The sequence below is a fragment of the Poecilia latipinna genome, unplaced genomic scaffold (assembly GCF_001443285.1).
Source record: "Poecilia latipinna isolate Pla-1442-1.1 unplaced genomic scaffold, P_latipinna-1.0 Scaffold55, whole genome shotgun sequence".
Classification (NCBI taxonomy): Eukaryota; Metazoa; Chordata; class Actinopteri; order Cyprinodontiformes; family Poeciliidae; genus Poecilia; species Poecilia latipinna.
This window is the reverse complement of record NW_015112671.1, coordinates 456,243-478,983: the sequence shown is the minus strand read 5'-3', so window position 1 is coordinate 478,983 and position 22,741 is coordinate 456,243. Positions and strand designations below refer to the sequence as shown.

General features: G+C 38.8%; 3 protein-coding genes across 5 annotated transcripts in view; 1 reads left to right on the top strand and 2 right to left on the bottom strand.

Moving 5' to 3' along the window:
• The first annotated feature begins 615 nt into the window (after positions 1–615).
• On the top strand, positions 616–8,512 carry slc10a1 (solute carrier family 10 member 1). 2 transcript variants are annotated; one of them, XM_015054193.1, is made up of 8 exons: positions 616–855; positions 1,704–1,924; positions 2,004–2,090; positions 2,629–2,741; positions 4,785–4,989; positions 5,381–5,392; positions 7,102–7,301; positions 8,195–8,512. In XM_015054193.1, exons 2-8 carry the CDS (start codon positions 1,718–1,720, stop codon positions 8,241–8,243), a joined length of 873 nt encoding a protein of 290 aa, XP_014909679.1. In that variant the 5' UTR covers positions 616–855; positions 1,704–1,717; the 3' UTR covers positions 8,244–8,512. The 2 variants fall into 2 exon arrangements, with proteins under 2 accessions (XP_014909679.1, XP_014909671.1); XM_015054185.1 differs by having other exon boundaries at positions 726–855; positions 5,214–5,392.
• A 563-nt stretch (positions 8,513–9,075) lies between these two features.
• srsf5b (serine and arginine rich splicing factor 5b) lies at positions 9,076–15,099 on the bottom strand. 2 transcript variants are annotated; one of them, XM_015054204.1, is made up of 8 exons: positions 14,980–15,099; positions 14,648–14,796; positions 14,160–14,230; positions 12,745–12,861; positions 11,762–11,834; positions 10,430–10,503; positions 10,128–10,235; positions 9,076–9,556 (listed from the first exon to the last, which is right to left on the bottom strand). In XM_015054204.1, exons 2-8 carry the CDS (start codon positions 14,771–14,773, stop codon positions 9,217–9,219), a joined length of 909 nt encoding a protein of 302 aa, XP_014909690.1. In that variant the 5' UTR covers positions 14,774–14,796; positions 14,980–15,099; the 3' UTR covers positions 9,076–9,216. The 2 variants fall into 2 exon arrangements, with proteins under 2 accessions (XP_014909690.1, XP_014909698.1); XM_015054212.1 differs by having other exon boundaries at positions 14,984–15,099.
• A 2,915-nt stretch (positions 15,100–18,014) lies between these two features.
• The window catches only part of susd6 (sushi domain containing 6), a 37,468-nt gene continuing 32,741 nt past the window's right edge, over positions 18,015–22,741 (bottom strand). Inside the window, exons 4-7 of the mRNA XM_015054174.1 lie at positions 21,877–22,071; positions 21,158–21,296; positions 19,618–20,093; positions 18,015–18,551 (exon numbers count right to left, since the gene is read on the bottom strand). Of these exons, the coding sequence (XP_014909660.1) occupies positions 18,526–18,551; positions 19,618–20,093; positions 21,158–21,296; positions 21,877–22,071 (836 nt within the window). The 3' untranslated portion in view covers positions 18,015–18,525. The remainder of the gene's footprint in view (positions 18,552–19,617; positions 20,094–21,157; positions 21,297–21,876; positions 22,072–22,741) is intronic.

Sequence of the window (22,741 nt, the reverse complement as noted above, 5' to 3'; positions counted from 1 at the left end):
TTTGTTTCCAGCACTGTACTTAAGTAAAAGTACAAATAAACTGATAAAAATGTACTTCAGCAAAAACAAAAGCTCCAGATTACTCACTCAATTTTTGCTGGTTTATAAGTGAATGAGTACTTGTTTTTAAAAACAGTTAACGTTTAGAAAGTAACTCGTTGAAAGTATTCTCTAACGCAATGGTGTAAAGTATTATTAAGTGCGCCTACTGTAATTTCTTTAATGATGGTGTGTCCTTTTAGTGAATAATGCTGCAGATAAAGGATGTTTTTATGCTCTCTGTAACAGAGCTTACTCTTGGATGTCAGAATTTCAGGAATGATAGAACTAAATGCCATTAAGCAAAATAAGAAAAAGGAATGATTGCACCTTTTAAATGCTTTATTTAACATAAAGCAAAGCCAGTGTGTTATTTTAGCTGCAGTAAAAATATTCAAGTAAAAGTTGTCTGCCTGAATGAAGGGGGAATACGGTATATTCAAGCTTATAGTGGGTAAATAGTCTCCCATTATAAGTCACTATAACGGGTGACTTATCATAGTGTAATTTATTATATATTTCCTGGACTGGTGTCAGAAATATTTTAATTTCATGACAAAAAACAACTCTTGAGCCCAAAAGTTGTTTTTTTTTTACTGATTGACTCAAATAAGTCATCATTTACTTAATAACCTGATTTAATCCTGGAGAGGGGCAAAGTAGGAGGGGAGAAGATAAGAGGAAACGTCTTACCCAACAGGTAACGCTGCAAACACGTCTTCCAGCTGAGGAGTGATTGTCTCTGGGGAAATCACAGTTTTCCTACACTCTGACCTCCTCAAACAGGTGTGCAATTTTCACCTGCAGCCTTGCACAGTAAGTCTTCACAACATTCTTGCACCTGTTTTTTGTTGTTGTTGTTGTTTTTTTTTAATACGTTTGCTTAATTTTTTTGAGAGAGAAACAGAAATCCTGTGAAAGTTATTTGTTTGCACACAGCATGCATGTGCGTCTGCAGGGAGGATGTGGTTGTCAGTTCTGGAGTTGGAGGCAGAAACAGATATAAATAGAAACACCATATGATGAATATTCTTTGTTGATGATAGATTTATCAGATTCTATGTTTTCAGTTTGTATGTTGTTGTTTTTTGCTGTGTTTTTAGCTAAAAAGTCAGAATTAAACCATTCAGACTGATCTAATTCTAACTTGAACCAGTCTGAACATGAATTATGTCTAGTTTCATACTTTGTTGTAAGTCTTTTTGTTCCAGCTCATTTCCAACAACACAAGGAAAAATAAACTTTCATACCTTTTTTGATTGTTAGCTAAGATCCATTCGAGTTTAAATAAAGAAAGAATAAGATTCAGAACAGCTATTGCCCAACAGGTAACGCTGCAAACACGTCTTGCAGTCCATGTAATATAAGTTCAAGGAACTTATATTACAAAACGTGTACTCTGAACTGACGCACACAGCGCTTTTTAATCACTGATCTTAACTACTGAAAAGATCCTGCCTGTCAGTCTAAGAGCAACATGTCTGCTTTTAGCAAAGACTGAAAAAAGTGTCACATTCAGAGTATCTTTTTCTTAATTTGGCTTCATCTGCACTCTGATAATAATGACATTCTAACAGTTTAATGAATCATTAAAGTTTCAAAATTAACATTCAGATGACAGTTGAGACTGTGCCTTTGTTTCATCAGCTTGATCTGTTTTTCAGGCCCGGATCTCGACATGGGCGGCACAGAAAATCCGTTTTCTGACGCAGATTTTCTGAAAAATGATGACTTCTCACTCAATCTGACAGCTGCCAACACCAGCTTGCTTTACCCGTCTCTTCTGTCACCAGTGATGGACAAAACCATCAACATAATAATGATTGCAGTGCTGTTAATCGTCATGGTTTCACTGGGATGCACCATGGAGGTGACCAAGATCAAAGTAAGCAGCTCATCCACGTGAAGCCATCTGTTTTAGAGCACACATTGCTGTAATATTTCTACTCTCTGCTGCTTTCCAGGATCACATACTGAAACCGAAAGGTGTGGCCATCGCAATTCTCTCCCAGTATGGCATCATGCCTCTCACAGCGTTTTGCTTGACTAAGGTTTGTACAGCAGATTTAAATCTGTTCATTTACGAAATGAGTTTTTCAGGCTTCAACCACAGCTGTAGAATTGGTTCAAACCTGCAAAAGCTGAGAAAGTATCATCGTAACACCTCACTAAAAACAAAAAATAGAAAAACATTAAAATATTCAAGCCTTTCGGTGTTCATTTAGAAATTTGACAAGTAAACAAAGTTCTGCAGATGCTCAATGTGGGAAAATCTGAGGACCGAAACATGACAGTCGTCTGTGTAAATAAACAAATCTGAGTAATTTTTGGATTCTTTCTTTAGAGTCAGAACATTTTAAGCTTCTGTTAAAAATTGTTAAAATATTTTTGAGGAGCTGTGCTAACAAGCTCTAATGATTTACGTCGCCACGGACATTCTCCTAATCATTAGGCATCCTATTTATGAGGTAACTACCTTGATATATTGAGTTGAATGACCTGCAGGACATCAACTAAGCTACTTATTTTTCTTATTAACGCGACTCATCTTGATTTGTTCCTCATATACCCTGTGTGGTTGTGTTGCAGGGTTTCCAGCTGTCTGAAGCCACAGCTGTGGTGATTCTGATCTGCGGCTGCTGTCCTGGAGGAGCCCTGTCCAACATCCTGGCTCTGGCTATAAAGGGAGACATGAACCTCAGGTACACAGACATGTTCAGGAGAGCAAATAAAAGCTCCAGCTCTTTCTGAAACTCTTGAGGAAGTCATCACACAACATGGCTTCTCTATTAACTCTTCAACAACGTTTTTACCAGCACCATGAAAAGTAGATGACCCTTTGGACGTGACATCACGCTCTGGAAAACCATAGAAACAGACACCTCTAGTCTAATATCACCTATATTTAGTTGATTTCACTTTAAAAATCGCCATAGAGTGCTGCATAAACAGGTCTGCATAAACAGAAACCAAACTTGTCATTTTATTATATTTAACTTTTTAATTAATGAGGAAAGATCCGGCGGCCATGGATAGCAGCCGTTGATCATCATGACTGTTAGCCCTCGGTGAAATCGCGCAGCAAATACTTTTTTACAAGGTAAGAAGAATAACGTTCATATACTTTATAAGTAAGTATTATTAGAAAGATATGAAATATCACATTATGGAGAAGGTACGCGTCTAACCGTTGGTAACCATGGAGACAGTGCCGCACCGCCATGTAGCCTAGCATGTCTGGGATACTAGTTAGCATCTCGTCTTCTGTACGTTTTTAATGCTGCTCCGGTGTAAAGGGAAACGCTGTTTATGACATAGTGACATAAATAATGTGGTGTGAATTCAGAGAGTTGCTTACTTTGATCAACACATCAGGAGGGAGGAAGTATGGGTCGGTTTCTAAGCTAGCTATGAGAAGCTTTTGTAATTACCTCCGTCTATGAGCCCCAACCAGGTGTGTTATGTTGCCTATACAAATTACCTTGACTAAAACAAGTAGGAACCATGAATAAACTGGCAAAAACAACTTTGGAAAACAATTTAAGTCGCTCTGTTCAATATTCCTATCTCCCACTTTGAACGTCCAACATGGCGATTAAGTGACTAGTTGCAAATGGTCAATAATGAGTTCAGCCGATGTGTAGATCCACAAGGTGTTCGCTAATTGCTGCTGGCTAGTCTGAAGGAGCCCAGTGAGGTAGGAGCTTAGCCTTGAAAAGAGGAGGAGCTGTGCCTCTGTCCCCCCACCAAGGCCTTTTGCACAGCTGAGTGGTTCCCACTGGAGATTAAATGATCTCTAAAGCAAGCACAAAATAACCGAAGAAACACTCCAGGTATGTTTTTGATGAGGGAATAACATTTTAACATTATGTAAAGCTCAAAAACGTTGATAACATAATACTGCTCATTTAATAACAAGTTGGGAATGGTTTTTGTGTGAACTAACCTTTCAAGAAGACTGTTAATTGTCAAAGTATGGATGAAAGACTATTATTCTACAAACAGAAGAATTTCAACAACAAAGTCAAAATGGTGGGAAAAAAAACTTTTAATTCTGTTTTGCACCTAGTCACAATAATTATAATAATAAAGTGGAAAAGAAATTCTAAAGGAAAAGCAGTTTGCTTATACTGCTGTATTCCTACTGAGCAGTTTCAGCTTTATCGTGTTTATATGCACACATAAAATTCCTGCTTTATTTTTTTACTGTCCAAGAGAACCTACTGTACCGTCATAACTAGTGGGAATAAAAAACTACCACTGCATCTATTGTGTAATGCTATGGAGACCATAAACCGTCTTACAGTTACCAGGTTGAAGTTCACCTGATTGACTTGACAAAACAAAACCCACATTATTACCTCACTGGCGGCCCCTAGAGGATTTACTGTTCATTACAAGTAAAATTAGGCACAACAAACTTTAAACTATCTATCTATCTATCTATCTATCTATCTATCTATCTATCTATCTATCTATCTATCTATCTATAGTTTTTTTTTCTTTATTTAGATTTATGAAAGGATTATTATGCTTATTCATCATTAAAAAAAGTAGGTAATGTTCTGTTTCTTTTTTATCTTACCATTCTGTGATTAATTGATCTGAATTTACTAAAACTGTGTTTCAGTGTAAGGATTGGAGAAGTGCAGGTTGATGAACTTCTCTTTTTAATATATTAAATATTGAAGATGGAAAAGCCTTTCCAAGCATTGAAATTATGTTTTGTTTTTTTGTCTCTTCAGCATTGTGATGACCTCCTGCTCCACGCTGCTGGCTCTGGCCATGATGCCTCTGCTGCTGTACCTGTACTGCCACGGCTTCTCCAACCTGCAGAAAGCGGTGCCGTATGTGGGCATCGTCACTTCCCTGGTTGCGATCCTGGTACCTTGCGGAGCCGGCATCCTCATCAACTACTTCCGGCCGCAGTATTCAAAGATAATCACAAAGGTTGGCCGAGTCAATGTGGAAAAAATGAATTCTAGTTTTTCCATATTTTTCTTTTAGCTAGTCATTTTTTAAATTGGTTATAAATGAGTGTCAGAAAGAGCCCAAAATTACACCAGAACCCTTTAAAAGAAGCCGATTCTCCTTGGAAGCAGAATAAATTGAAATCATTGGAGACTACTACAAATTTGAAAGTCTGATCCATTTCTTGTTTCTGTTGTTTTCAGGTGGGCCTCTGTGTTTTGATGATTTCCATACTCGTCATCTGCATCATTTCCATCGTTGAAATTGGAAGCTCCCTCCTTACCATGCTCTCGCCTCCTCTCATGGCCATCGCTGTCCTCCTGCCCCTGATTGGCTACGCCTTTGGTTACATCATCTCCTGGGTCTTCAGGCTTACACAGCCGTAAGTACTCGACGGTATTTTATTTTATAGTGGCTTTATGTTATGGCCACAAACTTTATAAATGCAGCCCGTTTATTTCTGTTGATCCAGCTTCAAAATGCCCAAAGTCTGTGTCCTGTACGGGTTTTATCAGCCGTTCTAGTAGAGAGAAAGATAGATTTTTTTTTTTCTTTCTCCAAAGGTAGTTGGTCACAAGGGAGTTAATTTTAAAATATGCACCAAACAAAGATGAGAAAAGTGTGTCAACAATCTATGGCTATAAACAGGAGATGCAGAAACTAATAATGCCAGAGTTTCCACTTTTATTTTTGGATATTTTATTGGACAGTTACTGAGAAAAACAAGCAGTCACATGTAAGGTAGGATATATTATTTTTACCCCCTGGCTTGGTCAATCCATGTTTTTAATGGGTTTTCTGTGGATCTGTGAATGTTTGACCTACATTGTAGAAATTAAGAACGACTCAAAACACAACTCCAGCATAAATTTGGATTTGAAGAAGCTAAATAAATTATTTACCAGAAGATACAAGCTCATAGAAATAACATGGGTTAGCTTGTTTTAGCAATAGCATTGTTATCATAGACTAATTACTTAAAATAGCACAACTCGCTACTCACCTTAATGCTTCTGTTGATCCTAAATTTGACCCAGCCTGAAACTGAATAATAGCATACTCCAATTTTTCATCTGAGGTCTGCAGCACTAGATATGTAGATCGCCTCAACGTTAGGGAAATCCTCAACATTATAAAAGTCTTTTTTTACAAAGATAATATGGATCATATCCTAAATATATGTGTATTTTTTTTAGATACCTCCTCTGTTCCAGCCTATTTAGGACATTAGCTACTCGCTGTGATTCATTTTGCTGTTTTGAACCAGAGAAATCCACTTCCTGACCTCCACCTGAATTTCATGTGTCATCCGGGTCACGTCTCTGCAACCCAGCAATGCAAAGAAGCACAATGATGCATGAATCAAATGTTTTTACAACCTGTTAGCTTCATACCATAATTACGTAAGTTATATTTAGGCAACTTTTCTGCAAAATATTGACCTCCTTTCTCTGGTAACTGGCCTTTCATCAGGCCAATCCAAAACCCATATTTGCCTAAGTCTTTCTTTTGACTTTGGATTGATTAAAAATGTTTTTTCTTGTTTAAACTGACCTAGTCAATTGTAAACAACTGACCTCGATTATTGACCTAGTCAATCATGAGCAACCTCACCACCTTACTTGGCAGTTTTGGTTATAAAATGCACGTCTACGGGGTTATGTTTGTGCCACCAACCTGAGCGAACAGTGAAACTGGTTTTAGTGCAAAAACACAAAATCTTACCAAGCATTTTTGGTCTAGTTTCTAATGCAAATACCTTAGTTCACTTGTAATACAACAAAACCTACTAGTTAATTTTCAGCAAGATATGGGAGCTTGTTTTATTAATTCAATAATTCCTTAAGAGAGACAAAAATGTCTATATTTTCCAATTGCCAGATTATTTCTCTTATGGGAAAAATGTCAGTCTCTGCATGTACCAGTGAAAGGCATTGACTCACGGTGACTGAATACCAGTGCACACCAGCTTCTGCAGATTTTAATTCTTTAAGTCTGTGTAAATACTGATTCTGCATCAGCTGCATTGAACCATGAGTGTTTCTCTACATACATTCATGACTTATGTATAAATCTACCCTCACCCCTCAGAGAGCGGAGGACCGTTGCTATGGAAACTGGCTGCCAGAACATCCAACTGTGTGCCACCATAGTGAAGGTAGCCTTCCCCCCCGCTGTGATCGGACCCATGTACCTGTTCCCACTCGTCTTGGGGTTCTTCCAGGTGGCCGAGGCAGCGCTGCTCATCGTCCTGTTCAGGTGTTACCACTGGTTCACGACAAAAGGAAAAGGTGAGACCCGCTGAAGATGAATTTAAAAAAATAACCTTTTTATAGTAGTTTTATCTTTATCACCTTCTGAAGATGGGAATAGCACTGATTATTTTTATGTTTTACATATTTATAATTAACTCTTTCATGCAGTGGACAGCTTCCTAAAAGCCATTTTCTTGTGGATTTTTACGTTTTAAATCCACACAGACCACTCTAATGAACGAGTGCATCATGCAATACACTGCCAACTACTGGCCATCCACTGCAAGTGCAAGAGAATATTTGTTAAAGTCAATATGGTAGACAGACAAAAAAGCAGCTCAGAAATATCCAGTCCTTCCTTCTGCTGTAGAACTCTTGCAGGTAAACATATTGTGACAATCATGTAACCCCTAAAGACTATTGCTGGTGATGTACTTTCCAAATAACTTTGTATTTGGAGAAAATTACAACTGATCACCTTGAAAAAAAAATTGTTCTGTGCTTAAGAAATTCAAAAACACAGAAAAAAAATCCTGATGTAAAGGATCCTAATTCATGCATGAAATTGTTAAAATAGTCAAAAACTAGAGTTTTTCCTCTGGCAAAAATCACATTTGTATCTTACACTGCAATTACCGTTAAAATAAAAATTCCCAAAGTACCTCATTGTGGTAGGCGTCATTTTTAGCTTCTGATTGGTTTAATCATTTCCTGTTTTATGTCCAGAACTGAAAGAATAATTTTGCTCCTTAGACAAGAAAGTTTGGCTGAAATAATTAATAATTCGATATTATAGATTTCAGGGAAGCAAACTTCAGAATAACGTAACCATTTCAGAAGAACATTTCTGGAGTCATTTTATGCATTATTAAAGTTCTAGAGATATGCATGTTTTCTTTATGTAATAAAATAATTTAATTGCTCAACAGATTCATACCAGCCGACATCAACAGAGGAGAAGCTGAAGGAAATCTCTGAAGGAACTGCGTGACCACCGCATCCCCCAAATAAAAAATATCACTTTAAACAAGTGGAAAAGTGTCATAAAAGCACATTAGAGACAAAACTTATGGTTTATTAAAATTGATTTATTCATCAAGTCTATTTTCAATACACCATACAAACATCTATCTTCACTGAAAATAAAAATCCTCATGTACAAAAAAAACAAAAAACAAAAAACTTTTCCCCTCAAATTCATGTCTATATGTACACACACAGGAACGTCTGTCAGAATACCCTAACGGTAACATGTACACATCTCAACACTTAGCAGAAGGCTGCAGTATGTTCATAAATCCTCAATTTAAGAAATATCACTCCAATAAGTAACATTATTGCTCACAGAGAGCAACTGAAGGGTTCGCTTCATCCTCAAGAGTTTTGCCTCTGTACAAAAATCAAACATAAAAAAAAAACTAGCATACATGAAGAGAATATACAGGTTTTAAGCCAGTGGAATAATCTGCAGCTGTACAGTTGTGAGCCTGGAAGAGAAGCTGCCAATGCGAAGAAAATCTGTTTCGTATTTTAGCTCCAAGCACAAAAAAAAGCATGTTTTTTGTGAGTGAATCTGGGTGGAAAACAAAAAACAAAAATCCTGAAGGAAGGAAGAAAAAGAGGCGATGACCGGGTCCCATAATTCAGCCATTATTATGGTGGCTCACTTTGTAATCTCAACTGTACTGCTGTGTTATAACACGTGTATAAACATTAGAGGAGAGGCATCACTCCGAGTTCAGAAGCATTCTGGAAAAATCCTGCCAATTAATAATGGAGAAACGACAGCTAATCGTTTCAGATAAGCCTGGTTTGTGTTGGTAAAAAATAACTTGAGGACAGTCACAAGAACAATCCAAAAAGGAAACAAAAATCTGAAACAAAACCTCACCTCTCTGCTTTCCCAGGAGGCAACGGGAGTTTTCTAGATGCTTTTGTTTTTTAAGCCAGTTTAGCGTTGACTGTCAGTAGAAGGAGAGCGGGATCTTGGAGATCTGGAGCGAGAACGGGAGCGTGAGCGGGATCTTGAACGAGAGCGGGATCTGGACGACCTCTGAGCCGGCGGCGGCGAGGACGGTGTTACTGATTTGCTGTTTTTGGACGAGCGTTTGGGGTCCTTTGACTTGGGGCTAGGCGAGGAGGCGCCGCGCGCCGGCGTGCCGCTGCGGGAGCGGGAGCGGTGGTGGGCCTTGGCGGGACTTCGGGAACGTCTGGGAGAGCAGGACTGGGAGCGGCCGCGGGAACGGGAGCGCGAGCGGGACGAGCTGTCCGAACGGGAACGGCTTCTCGACCTAAAAGAACAGAAATACGACAGTTAGGATGGAAAAATGGTGACGACTGAAAGAGATGTTTTCAAACTCTTCCAGCAAGTTTCAATTCACTGTTATATGATATGTTAATGATTCCATATTTCAAAAAAAAAAAATTAATTAATGTTTAATGACCCATAAAACAATCCAAACAATTAGTGTTGAGGTAAATGACCTTAATGCTCAAACACCAAAACCAAGAACGATGCAGTGAAAAAAAATCTAATACAATGTTCTCGCCAAGTTTTCTTACATTTGGCAAATATAAATAATTTTGATGATTCCAACTAGCCTAAAAGAAGAAAAGTTTAATTTAATTTCAGACAGTGAGAAAAAATAACCATATGTAACAATTTCCAAATTTAGGTTTTTAATAAAACGTTAGATTACATTTTACTACAAAACTGTGATATTCTGCACCTTAAACACTTAATTCAATAACTTCAAGCACCTGTGCAAACCACGTCATATTTCTAATACTTTCCGTGCTCAAACAGTAACTTTTGAAATGTTTAATTTTATATTAGAGGGGAAATTTGATGCTGAAACTCACCTCTTCTTGGAAGCTTCAATAAGTTTGATTTTCCTTCCATTGATTTCCTTTCCAGACAGTTTTTCAAGGGCATTTTTCAGATCACTATGAGAGGCAAACTCAACCACCCTGAAAAAATAAAAAAATCAGCTGTCATATATTGACACTGATCACTTGTCTGTCATTGTATATTTTGCTATTGACTTATTGCCCAGCCTTAAGATGGCAATAAATCATCACCATGTGAAGAAAACACTAACAAAAAAACAACTGTAATAATATTTATATGCTGTTTTTGACTTGTGTCCCTCCCATTCTCGTACCCTTCGTTGAGTTTTGGGCGATGTGCATCTGCGAATGTCACCTCTCCAGCTTGTCTCATGAAATCCTTCAGGTCCTACACACGCAAACTCAGGTCAGTTTTTGGAGGGGTGCGGCGAGCAACAAGCACAGGCTGAGATATTAACTGCACTGATTTACCCAAAGGGAGAGATGGTTAGATCCTCAGAATTACACAGACTACAGCAATTACAGAGGATGAGTCCAAGGAACCCAATGGCTGCTCACCGACTCAGTGCTTCTAACAGGATTGGTTTTAGAAAAATTTAAATAATAATAATGTGTTTTGATGTAAACCCCTTTCTGTCAGGGATCACTGCAGCACAAGGTCAGTCTCTTCCAGCAGCATTGAGATCTGTGAGCTCATCGCTCCATTAAAACTACACAGATGATCATCTTCATCAACTGGGCTGCAGCTTCTGGCACCAAGAGCCCCATTTCCCCCCCGGCAAGGAGGGTCCGGGTGGTGCCGGGCGCCGGGACCGCCCCCGTCTCGGCACCCCACCTCAGTAAAGAGAGTGAACAGGGTGGAAGAGAGGAAACTACTACCTGAGAGCGATACCCTTTGGGGTGGGCCGCAGGCTCTCCGAGCCCACCATTACCAGGATTACAGCAGATTTTATCCACGGGCCCCTGGGAGGAACTCACACCCTCTCTCTCTCTCACGATGTGCGGGGGACACCACGAGGGGAAGGAAGGAAGGGGGGATATCGATCGATCGAAGCCCCTCAAATTAACGAACCATCGATCAATACGCCACCACCATCGACTCTCGCTCTCTCCTCTGCTTTCTCTCTGCCAACTCTGTTTCCTCTCTCTCTCGCCCTCAACCACACAGCAGGCGGTGCGAGCGAGCGAAGGGCCGCCAGCGCCTCTAGTGTGGAGCGAGCGCTCACATGACCAGCAGGCATCAACTAGGAGTAGGACACACTGGCTGACAGCACAGGCTCAACCCAGACTGAAGGACCCAGAAGGGGTTAACTCCACCATAAGCGAGCTCTTCCACATGACACAACAGTCAAGCTGGCAAATAAAGGGGTGGAGAATTGGTTAAAATGTGAAAACATGAACAAATTTGGTGTTTTGTTGCTTTGTGTTTAGCTAAAACTGCATCTAAAAACATCAACAAGTGTTTAATTCTGAAACAATTACTACAATTACTGAAACCAACTCACCTGGCTAAGACTGACAATACAAATTAAATTTTTTAAAGTTGGTTTTTAGCAGCCAATTGAACAACAATGTGTATTGTTGGAATTAAATAAATGCAGGTGGTGATATTTGTGAAAAATGAGACATTTAAAAGAAATACTGACCTGCCAGCTGACGCGGGAGGACAAGTTTTCCACAATCAGACGGTTCTCAGTGCGCATCGGAGGAGGATTTCGGCTAGGAGGAAATAAAAAAATAAATAAGAACATTGCATTCATTACTACTTTCTACAGATTAGATAAAACGTTTTGAAACGTCTCAGACACTATAAATCCGACTAGTTAGTGAACAAAAACACTATTTTAACACAATTTCCCCAGATCTCAATAATACTGTTTAACGTAAAATACAAGCCAAACTTTAGTTCATTTACACATAAATAATTGAGCCATTAGGAACAATAAATAAAAATAAATGTGTTTGCACCAGATTTTCTGGCATTTAGCTAGGCCTATCACGATAAATTTTGCTGGATGATAAATTGCCTCAGAACTTATTGCGATAAACAATATTATTGTTTTAAGAACCTTCTCAAGTAATATAATAGTAATAATGCCATATAAATGCAAGAACACATTCTGAACGATCGATAAACTTTTAAACACTGGGACTGGATGATATTTGAAATATCCAACAACAAACAAACAACAGAAACAAGTAAAATAAATTATGAAGTCTTTGAAAACAAAATTATCTTTCAAAACCAGAGATAGTTGAGACCAAAACACCAGACTGAAGACTTATCGTTCAGTTTTTGGTAAAAAGAGAGAAAAAAAGAGAAAGACGACAAATTCTTTTAATTTATCAAGCGATTAATTGATTTATTTATTGTGGCAGGGCTACATTTAGCACATAGAAATAACCTAAAACAAGTTCAGTCTGCTTTAACTTCAAACTGTCTCAAGGTGCATGAAAATATATGGTTTCAACCGCAAATAATGCTTTCCAAGTTTAGGCGTTTGATCAAGCGTTAAATTGGACTTTATTACAAAGTTGTGCTGTTTAAATTGATGTCTCACACCCATACAAACTCTGAAAAACAAACAATAAAACAGAAACGACAGGAAAGTAAAAAGCCTCTCTTTACCTCCGACTGTTTTGGGAACCTCTACCGTAGCGGTCAGAGAAACGTCCTCCGCCGCCGCCACCACCTCCTCGCCCGCGGCCCCCCCGCAGACGCACACGAGCATGCTCAATGGTGACCCTGCATTTAATAAGGGAAGATTTTGGATTTAAAAAGCAGAAACTCCAGAAGCTCAATTGACAGGCATGATTTAATAAGCCAATTAAGGACTGATTGAGTAGGAAGTTGGTGCTTATTCACTCCCTGAACTCAAAGTTACAACCACAAATCATCCACAATCACCCCTCCTGAGTCAATACTTCAGAATCGCATTTCACCACAAACTAGTGTTTTCGTCCAAGTCTGCACGTCTACACACTGCAGTATAACAGGACTTATTACAATAACTCATCACTGTCTTCTCAAAATAAGTTTGTTTTGTTAGTATTTCAACTGCTGATATAACAGTATATACCTGCAATTTCTATTACATTTTCAGGGTTTGTACATTTTTCCCCACAGTAAGGTTCAAGCACTTTTCCAGAGTTAAAAAATCATAAAAACAAGAGACAGTTTAAATTCACCACTATATCATAATTAACACTGTTAATAATGCCTAGAATATCTGACATTCTACAGCAAAGACAGGATAAACTAAAATGTAATAAAATGTTATGTCTTGCATAAAATAACTGACCTCAGTCAGAGAAATTTAGTCTGATTTAATGTCAAACAGGGACAAAAAACCTGCAAGTATTTTTATTGTGTTTATGAAAACATCTGATTTCAACTGTAAATAATACTTTCCAAATTTAGACTTTCAAACGCTTTTTTTTTTTTTTACAAAAGTGTGCAGTTTGAATATCAAGCAGTTTTAACAGAAATCAAGCAATTTGCAAACCTTGAAAACACCCAAGTGAAATTAAAGTAAACATTTTAAGCAAGTTTTATTTGGAAAAAATCCTTGTCCTGGTGCGTTTTTTTCCTACATTACTTGCAGCCCTGTATATAAAACCCTATAAAATTACACATTAGGGTATTATAAGCCTGGTGGGCCACCAGGCTTTACTTGTGCCCCCACCAGGCTAAGCAATGCTTATTTAAGTTTTTTTATATTCACATTTTTAAAACTTTTATAGTTGGTGTCCAGATATTAATCTTCCAATATTTCAATAACACATAATCATCAAGTGATATTTTCAAATTTCCTGTCAACCTTAAACATTTTTAAACTCAAAAACATGACAGGACGCTGGATGAATGACTGCCCAAGCGCCCTGAGCACAGGGCTTACAAAGTTTTCTGGGGGAAATCTTGCACATCCAGGTTTGTGGCTATCCCATCTGTACAGAAACTAAAAGCTAATACGGCCTGAAAGAACAATGTGTAAACAGAACCGAGTTCAACAAGTCTATTAACTTAAAACAGGAAAATCTCACCTTTCATTACACAACTCTTTACCATCGAGTTCATACACAGCATCTTCAGCATCTCTGGGATCATCAAACTCCTAAAAAACACAAAGAGGCGTTCACAAAAGAGGTATGCAACCGCAGCATCTTACTCTTGTAAAATTGGTATTCCACCACATGCATATTTGAGTTAATCATTGCTTGCAAAACTGATGTTTTTAATTGCTCAACTTGCCCGCAAGGCGTACAATAATGTTGCTTCAGACTCATGCGAAATGTCGGGTTGGTGCTTGCTCAGGCTAGCAGAGAAGCATGGTAAGGTTTGGAGAGGGGGGCGGGGGCATCCTTTCCTTTTTCTCATTGAAAATTCAATAAGACGTGCAAAAATCACTCCCTCTGCAGTCAAACGTTTGGTTTATAAGGTGGAAATCTCTTATAGAGAGCATCTAATTAGATGCTCTCCGGTTCACAAACAGCAATTTCACCGTGACCTACTTTCTCCTGCGGTGACTCACCACGAAGCCGAAGCCTCTCTTTAGGTCAATGTCCCGAATGCGGCCGTATCCTTTAAAAAACCTCTCCACATCCTTCTCTCGGGCCGACGGGCTCAGGCGGCCGATGAAGATACGACATCCGCTCATGTCGACAGTTTTAGTTTAATTTGCTGCAATCAGAAGGCGTTATAAGCATTTTCCTGTTAGCAAAAGCCCTGCATATGCTAGTCAACGCCTGGGCCTTAACTGTGTTACAAGCTAATGCATCAAAATAACAGCGGAAACTAATTATACCGCTTCTCCTAAAAATGCAGAATTGCTACAGTGAAAATATAAATATTCTAACTATGTACCTACCCCAGGAAGATTGCAGACCTATTCTTTCTTATTTTATTTTTTCTTTCTATCCCGTGAACCGTCGACTGTAATGCAAGATGAAACAAAATGGTGCCGCTGCTGTTTCAGGGCGGAGTCTTTTTAAAGAAAAAAGCCTCACGTGACGTAGAGCGAAAGCAAAGACTGCAGAACACGAACAAACCCGAAACGTATTCCGAACTTTTGCGAATATGACGCAATAAAACACCCCTTTTCAAATGGTGTAGTTACGTTTTTGACCACTGGGGGTCACTAACACACTACTGTGTTTAATCAAACAATGGCTGCGTTTTTAAGACAAAAGACGTGACAAACATCGAAAGAAATATTTAACACTACAACCTTGATAATAGGCTAAGAAAAATAGGTGAACTGTTTTTTAGACTCACAAAACAGAAAGTATAGAGACAGTCATATAAAATAAATATTTAACCATATTATAGTCTTCCATGATAAATTCGTAAATGATTTATGAATTTATCGAAGGAAAGCATGCGAAGTATCCTTAGCTGCTTGAGTGTACTTGGATTTATCGAACAGATTCAGGTATTTCTTACATTAAGTTAAGTGGGATTGATGTGAAAGATTACATTTTTCCAACATTGTTTTTTAGTCAAAACTTCAAAAGTCTATCATGCATTTATATTTAGTTAATTCCCCTTTCTTGCGTGTAGAGTGATTAAGTTAACATCAGACATTCAGTTCAATTGAAAAAACACTAAATATTGTTGTAACTCAAAATGTCCAAGTTTCTTTTTAGAGTTGATGTAAATGGTGATGGCTGTGGGCAAGATCTCCAGTAGCAGTCCATCTTACATATATTCAGTTGAAGCCTCTGACTAAAACAAGGCTTTTGTATGACAATCCTTTAAAGAGGATGACCATAGTTGTCCATTATGTTCTCTATTTGCACTCATTTTCCCACTTTTCATACATGCATTTGTCAAATTGTAAATCATGTAGTGTTCCTCGTAAAACTGCAATAAATCTCTAAGTATCTCAAATCTGCTTAAAATTTGTAGCCATAGCATAGCAAAATGTAAAAAAGTTATTTGCAACCCTGCCCACATGATACACTTTCAAAAATTAATTTAAAACTGGTCTAAAACTGTCGATACAAAAGTGTTTGGAAGAGTATTTCAATGCAGCATGAACAGAAATAAGCAAAACACTGAAAAAAGTACACACCTTCTTCCACATTTAAAAGAAAGCTTTAATTAGAAAGTTATATACACACTGTAAAATTAAATTAAACTTTATACAAATATTAAATTACTATCTTCACACCCACTGCCATGTTCAGAGAGAAAAAAAAGCTTAAATCATTGAAATTAAGAGTCCAGATGGGTAATTTGAACCTGTTATTTCTGGGGAATAAACACCGTACAACAGTGCATCTTTAGAAAAATTTTTCCCCCTCCAGTCGTCTTGCAGCAAAAGAAGCCAAAAGGTAATGAAATATAGGTGCTTTCAGGATCATTGTTATTATTGTCAATTTTCATCACAGTTGCTGGAAAAACAGTGGGGAGAACAGGAAGGGACAGACATTCGCCTAGTTGTGCCCACAACAGAAGTAAACGTATTGATAAATAAAGACTTTTATGCATAGAATAGAAAAAGAATAGAGTAAGGCAATTGGGAAAACAACAAGTTGCAAAAACTGTAAAAGAATCAATTTGGAGGCTTAAGATTATACATATTAAAAGAAAAGAAAATGTACAAATCTAAGGCAACATTTTGTGTGCATGAATAAAGAGTAGCCGCTGACAATGACAAAAAAAAAGCCAAATAAAAACTAGAACAGATATTTAGACGGCTCGTGTGTGTCTGTGTGTTTTCAAAAGCTCAAAAAGTAATTGTCAGGGTTTGTCCGAGCCATGCTGTTTCCACGGTGACCAGCTCAAGGCTTTTCAAGTGGGAATGAAAACAGATGATGACTTCGAACAGAAGGACGCGTTTTCTCTCTTTAATTTGCACTTGGCGTTAAGAGTGAGTATGTCGAGGAAGATGCAGGGGGGTGTATTGCTATCTAACAAAGCATTTTCTTCTTATTTTCTTTATTTTACTGCAACCAGTTGCAGTTTGTTTCCACAATTCTCAGCAGTGGAGAGTCTTTAGTTCAGCATGAAGACAGGCGAGCCATTTCCTTTAAGGAGAGTGAAGTTTTACAGCCGTATTCTAGCTTGAGTGGATAAATAATACCCTTATTGTGTTGCAAACTCAATGCCACAAGTGAAGCTGGTTTGTTCATGTGACTTTTTTTTAAGCGTTGGGAGGGATGTTTTCCTACGATGAAAGACTGGGACATTGTCCTCAATCTGAGGACAAGCAAGCCAGGAAAAGGGCTGCGTCGAGGCCTACCATATCTGGACATGTTCTCTCCTGCCTGGGCTACACAAGAAATACACACACATACACACTCCGATTCGGAAACTCAAAGCAAACAGTCACACGCAAACAATAAATACAGTGAGGTGGGGAAAAAAATTAAACGATAGGAACCTTAAAAAGTTTAAACAGCTGTCCGATCACAACAGGTGTCTCACTTCAGCTCAGGCAGAAAACCACGTCGCCCCTCTGCCGTGTACGAGAAGTGTAAGATGTGCAGCCAAAACACCAATCAATCCCACTCATGCAGCAGAAGGAGCAGCCTCTAGATACGGCTGCAGCTGGCGGCGGAAAATAAAGAAGCAGGGCTTTTTATAGCTGTGATATGGCGCTTAATGAAACGCCGCGCGCTGCTTTTAGCTTGTGTGACACGGTTGTCACTCCGGCTAATCCATTTGCTAGACAGCGGCGGTGAACAGAAAGAGAGAGAGAGAGAGAGAGAAGGAAACAGAGGAGGCTTCATGCGTCGTTCAGCAGTGAACTGAATAAAACAACATGCAGCATTCGCAGAAGAGGGCCGCGAAAAGTCAGGCGTGACTCACGACTTTTCAAGTACAGCGGGAAGACGGTTCTGAGCGTTGAAGCTTCAGGAGCCAAAAATCACAAGTTAATCAAACTTTTTTTCTTTTTTTTTTCCGTATCGACAGAGATTCCGATCAGAACTGATGAGTCTAGAGCTTTTGCTGAAGAAAAGAAAAAAAAAAAGTAAAACTATTTGCAGTGGAGATACAGATAACTACACTGGGTGAGAAGCATGGCAACACGCAACCTATGAAACAATCCTGACTCGATAAGTAATTTTTCACTCTTATTCACAGGATCTACAGGATTTACGTCAATCAGGTTCCACTTAAAGCGTCTGGCCTTTGCTCAGGTTCAACCAGCATAAGGGTCCAGTGGGCTCCATCATTGCTTATGTTGCAGTATTGGTACTGATGGTTGGTTTCGCTTGAGAACAGTAATAGCAGAAGAGGCTGCAGTGGGAGATTGAGCATTGTTCTAGTCACTTCTCTGCTGGCTGCTCGGACGACAGAGGGGAGTTGTGGGGAAGTAAATAGGCAGCCACAGTCGGTTCCGGACAGCAGCGACAGATAGAGGAAGGAGCTGCTGCTGCTGCTGATAGCGGGCTGCAGGCATCATGCTTCCTTCAACAGAGGGATATCTGCACGGGAACAGAGGAGTCATATGAGAGCAGAGCGAAGGTTGCTGCATCAACTTTGGTGCAAAACTCTGCATCAGTTTGTGCACAGCTATGTTTTCACTTCCAGCTTTGCATTGTTGTGTTACAGATTGTGTTTCTGCTATCCTCTGTGACCTCTGTGCAGGTTAAATGTTGCATTTCTTATAGTCTGGCTTAACTTTTTTTGCACCAAGAAATTAAGGGTTGGAGTACATTTGAGATTTTTTTCATAACAGATCCGATTTCTTGATTTTAATGTTTTTTTTTCTAAAAGAGAAATTACAAATGACAGAAGACGTTTTCAAAAAGTGGTTTTTATTTCAATCAATCCTTCTGTAAGTTGAACAGCGGATTATTAATTACGAGATTATAGTTATAATTTTAGCAAAAATAATTACGCAATTTCACCAGGAAGTCTTAAAATTAAGTGGAAAAACAGTAGTTTCAATGAAGAAAAGTTTAATAATTTTTTGTGTTATGAAAATAATACTTGTATTTTTAATATATTATGGCTTTATTCTCATGATTGAAAGGGGAGAAAAAAGAAAAAGAATTGCAGCCTGACCCGTAGATTCCATCATAGAGTTGACCTGAATTCAAAGTCCAAATAAATAGAGGCTGAAAAACACGTCTGTTAAACAAGATGGCCGCCGTAGGTGTGCTGACATCACTATGAACTATGGTAACCCAAGTGGTGCATTGGTTAAAAAATAAATTCAGCTTTTCCAAAAATTAAATCTTCAAAAAACAAAAATTCATTCAGTGGTATTTGGCAGAAAATTTGTCTTTAACGTTTTATAGAAATATGTATTTTCATATAGTCACATTTAGTCTCTAGATGTGCACAGCTAGTATAAACATACCCTGAAGAGTTGCTGCTAAAAAGTGATATTGACTTAAGAGAACTGTATACAAATGCACATGCGTTAAATTTAAGCGATGTGAATATTTATAACACATGTACAAAAAAAATAAAATGAATCAGTCCAACAGAAAATGTAAACATCAAGTCATATTCGTAAAAGATTTTTGTAGATTTTCCTCTTACCGTCAGCAAACTCGTCTACAGAGGTGACTGAAAGCAGACTGTGCTGGTCGCTGCTCTCAGAGTCTCTACGCAGAGGTAGGGGGCCCGCCCAGGCACCCGCAAGGTGCTCTCTAGCCCATGAAGTCGAAGACGAGCAGGAGGAGGATGAGGGCGCCTGATGAACCAACACCGTCTCTGCGTGACGGCGGGAGGAGAAGGAGGAGGAAGAGGTTGACGGGAGGCAGAAGTCTAATTCTCTGTGTTGGCGGCTCCTGCTGGAGCTTTGGCCCCCCGCGGCTCCCTGAGGAAGCCCCTCGGAGAGCACGATGGGGACCCGCGACTCTGGTGGAGCTGCAGCCGGTGGCGGAGAAGGAGAAGGTCCAGACATGCCGCAGGGTCCGCTACTTCCATATACCGCCTCTTCGTAGGAGGGCAGGGACACCTGGACACCCTCCACCACGATGGAGCTGGTCTGGCCTGAGACGCCCTGCTCCCTCCTAATGACCAAATACAAACACACAATAATTTAACACTTAATGCTAAACCGAATATGTGACCTAAAGGTGACATATTGTGCTTCCTATGGGTTATGCAAAACATGCTCAATACATTTTTAGACAATGAGATTGCAGTCTGCTCAGTTCTGCCTATTTTGAGCCTCTTGCAGGTAAAAATTTCTACAATTATACAACCATATATCTTTGAAAAGCATTAGTAGAGCCTCCTGGATAACCAACAAGAATACAGCAAGTGGTTTTTGGACGGTAAGTTAACAACACTCGTCTTTCCAGCAGCCGTTGTACTGCACAAACGGCTGTAAAACCAGCAAACTAAATATGCTGGAGCTCAGCTTGGGTTGTTGGGTTATAAATGCGAGTTAAAAATCAGGAGGTTTTTGAAAAGGCTCCTTTTCCAGACACCAAATAACAATAACTTATTGGCAAAAACACCTGTTTTTTTATGCATCTAAAAATGTATAAAATATGAATTTTACACAGTAGTTCCCTCTTAAATACGAAACTCAGTTTTAGGTTAGGGTCCAACATGTTGCGAGGTGCAGCAAAATCTCAGAGCGATTAGTGTTGACTGTTTATCGGGCTGTACGAAGCCATCTGGTCCATTACACAATCAACAAGACTGCCAATGAGCATCAAATCAAATCACCCTGGCTTTTCTAACACAGAGCACCAGCAGATGCAGTTGTCAAATGTGATCAGATTAACTTTTTTTTAAATGCTTTTAATTTTATTGGCCAGGAATGTCAGAAATGAAAGCTTGCAGAACAAGTCATACATGAGCTAAATTACACAACAAGAGTCAACCAAGACATGACTAACAGGTAAGAGCGTAGAAGAAGTGGACATGTGGACCTTTTAATGTTAAAGATTTAACACATTTTAGTAAAAAAAAAAAACATTATAATTACCAACTACACCCAGGATAAGGTGCAGAAAACATTTTCTTCAATAACAAACAAGACACAACTTACTGCATGAAACCAGTTCCGTTTTGCGGTATGAGGAAACGAAAAGGGAAAGCTTTGACGTGGAGGTTATCTCACCTGTTGTGATGGAAGGACTTGAGTTTTGGCTGTACGAGGACGAACAGCACCACTAAGAGCAGGATGAGTAACACAGAACTCGCTGTGGTCAACACGATGGACAGCGCTGGCATCCCCAATGGCAAGCTGGGCTCCTTGTCTGGAAGATCCACAAGACAGAACGGCGTAGAAGCAGTTAGATCGCTGATTCACATGCACATTTCCAGAGACCTTTGGACTTTTAATCAATTTTATAAGAATAAATAGAGAGGTTCACAGTGAATTTGTAGCTTGCTGAAATGAGAGCGAGTGACTTAAAATCAAATATACACATTTTATTCAAATCTTTAATACGACAGTGTATTAGGACTGGACTGAGTATTTTTACAAGAACAAAGTCAAAAAAAGTATAATTCTTTTGGTGTAGTAATTATCATAAAATTACTTCTTCATTCTACTAACATTACAACTGTATTCTGGTAATATTATGACTTTATTCCCATATCATTTTGACTTTATCCTCATGCGACTTTTTAAATCATATTACAACTTTTCTCACAATATGTTCTTGTATTATTACGACTTTGTTCTCGTAATATGAGGACTTTATTCAAATACGACTTTTTCTTTTTTTATTATGCCTCTTGTCCTCTGTCATAATTTTACACATTTTCAAGCCTTCAAAGAAAAAAAAGGAAATGAATCAAAATCCAAAAATAAAAGTAAATAGGCTAACAAACCTTGTGTTAGTCTGCAGCTGATCTGCATGGGATTGTCCCACTCGCCGTTAAGACAGGTGAGGTACTTGTAGTCGCCCTTCATCGTGTATCCCTCGTCACAGAAATACTCGATGACGGTGTTGTGGATGAGCCGGTGGCAGGGAGTCGGGTGGCAACGGTAGCCTCCGTTCTCTGGTTGCGTAGGAGGCGAACACACTGGAGAGAGCGAGGTGAAATGGATGTTTGATTAATATTGCTGTGCCCAGAAAATCTGTCATTATTTCTACCTGTGGAGAGACTTCAGAGCTCAGAGTTTATGACATGCTGCTTCCTGCCAGCTCTGAAGGACAAACCTTTCTGTCAGTGTTACTGTATTGTATAGAGGCGTGGTGAAGAGACATTTCAGTTTGAGTTTACTCAAGTATTATGTGCTGAAGTTTGACTTCAAAAGCCTGTACTACTGACTGAAAGAAAGCCGTGCATCACTTTACTTCCACTTTGTGTTAATTATAGAACATTGCAATAAAATATACTGCTCAAAAACATAAAGGGAACATTTCACTTTAATTTTGTGCGTGGCTCCAAATCCAGGCCTCCATTGGTTAATAAATTTGATTTCCATTGATGATTTTTGTGTGATTTTGTTGTCAGCACATTCAACTTTGTACAGAACAAAGATTTCAATGAGAATATTTCATTCATTCAGATCTAGGATGTGTTATTTGAGTGTTCCCTTTATTTTTTTGAGCAGTGTACATCAAAAACACAACAAGCATTTTTGGTCTAGTATCTACTGCAAATATCTTGGTACACTTGGAATACGATAAACCAAAAGAAACATTTCCGTTTCAAGTAAAAATTGAGGAAAAAGTACTAGTTTCATTGG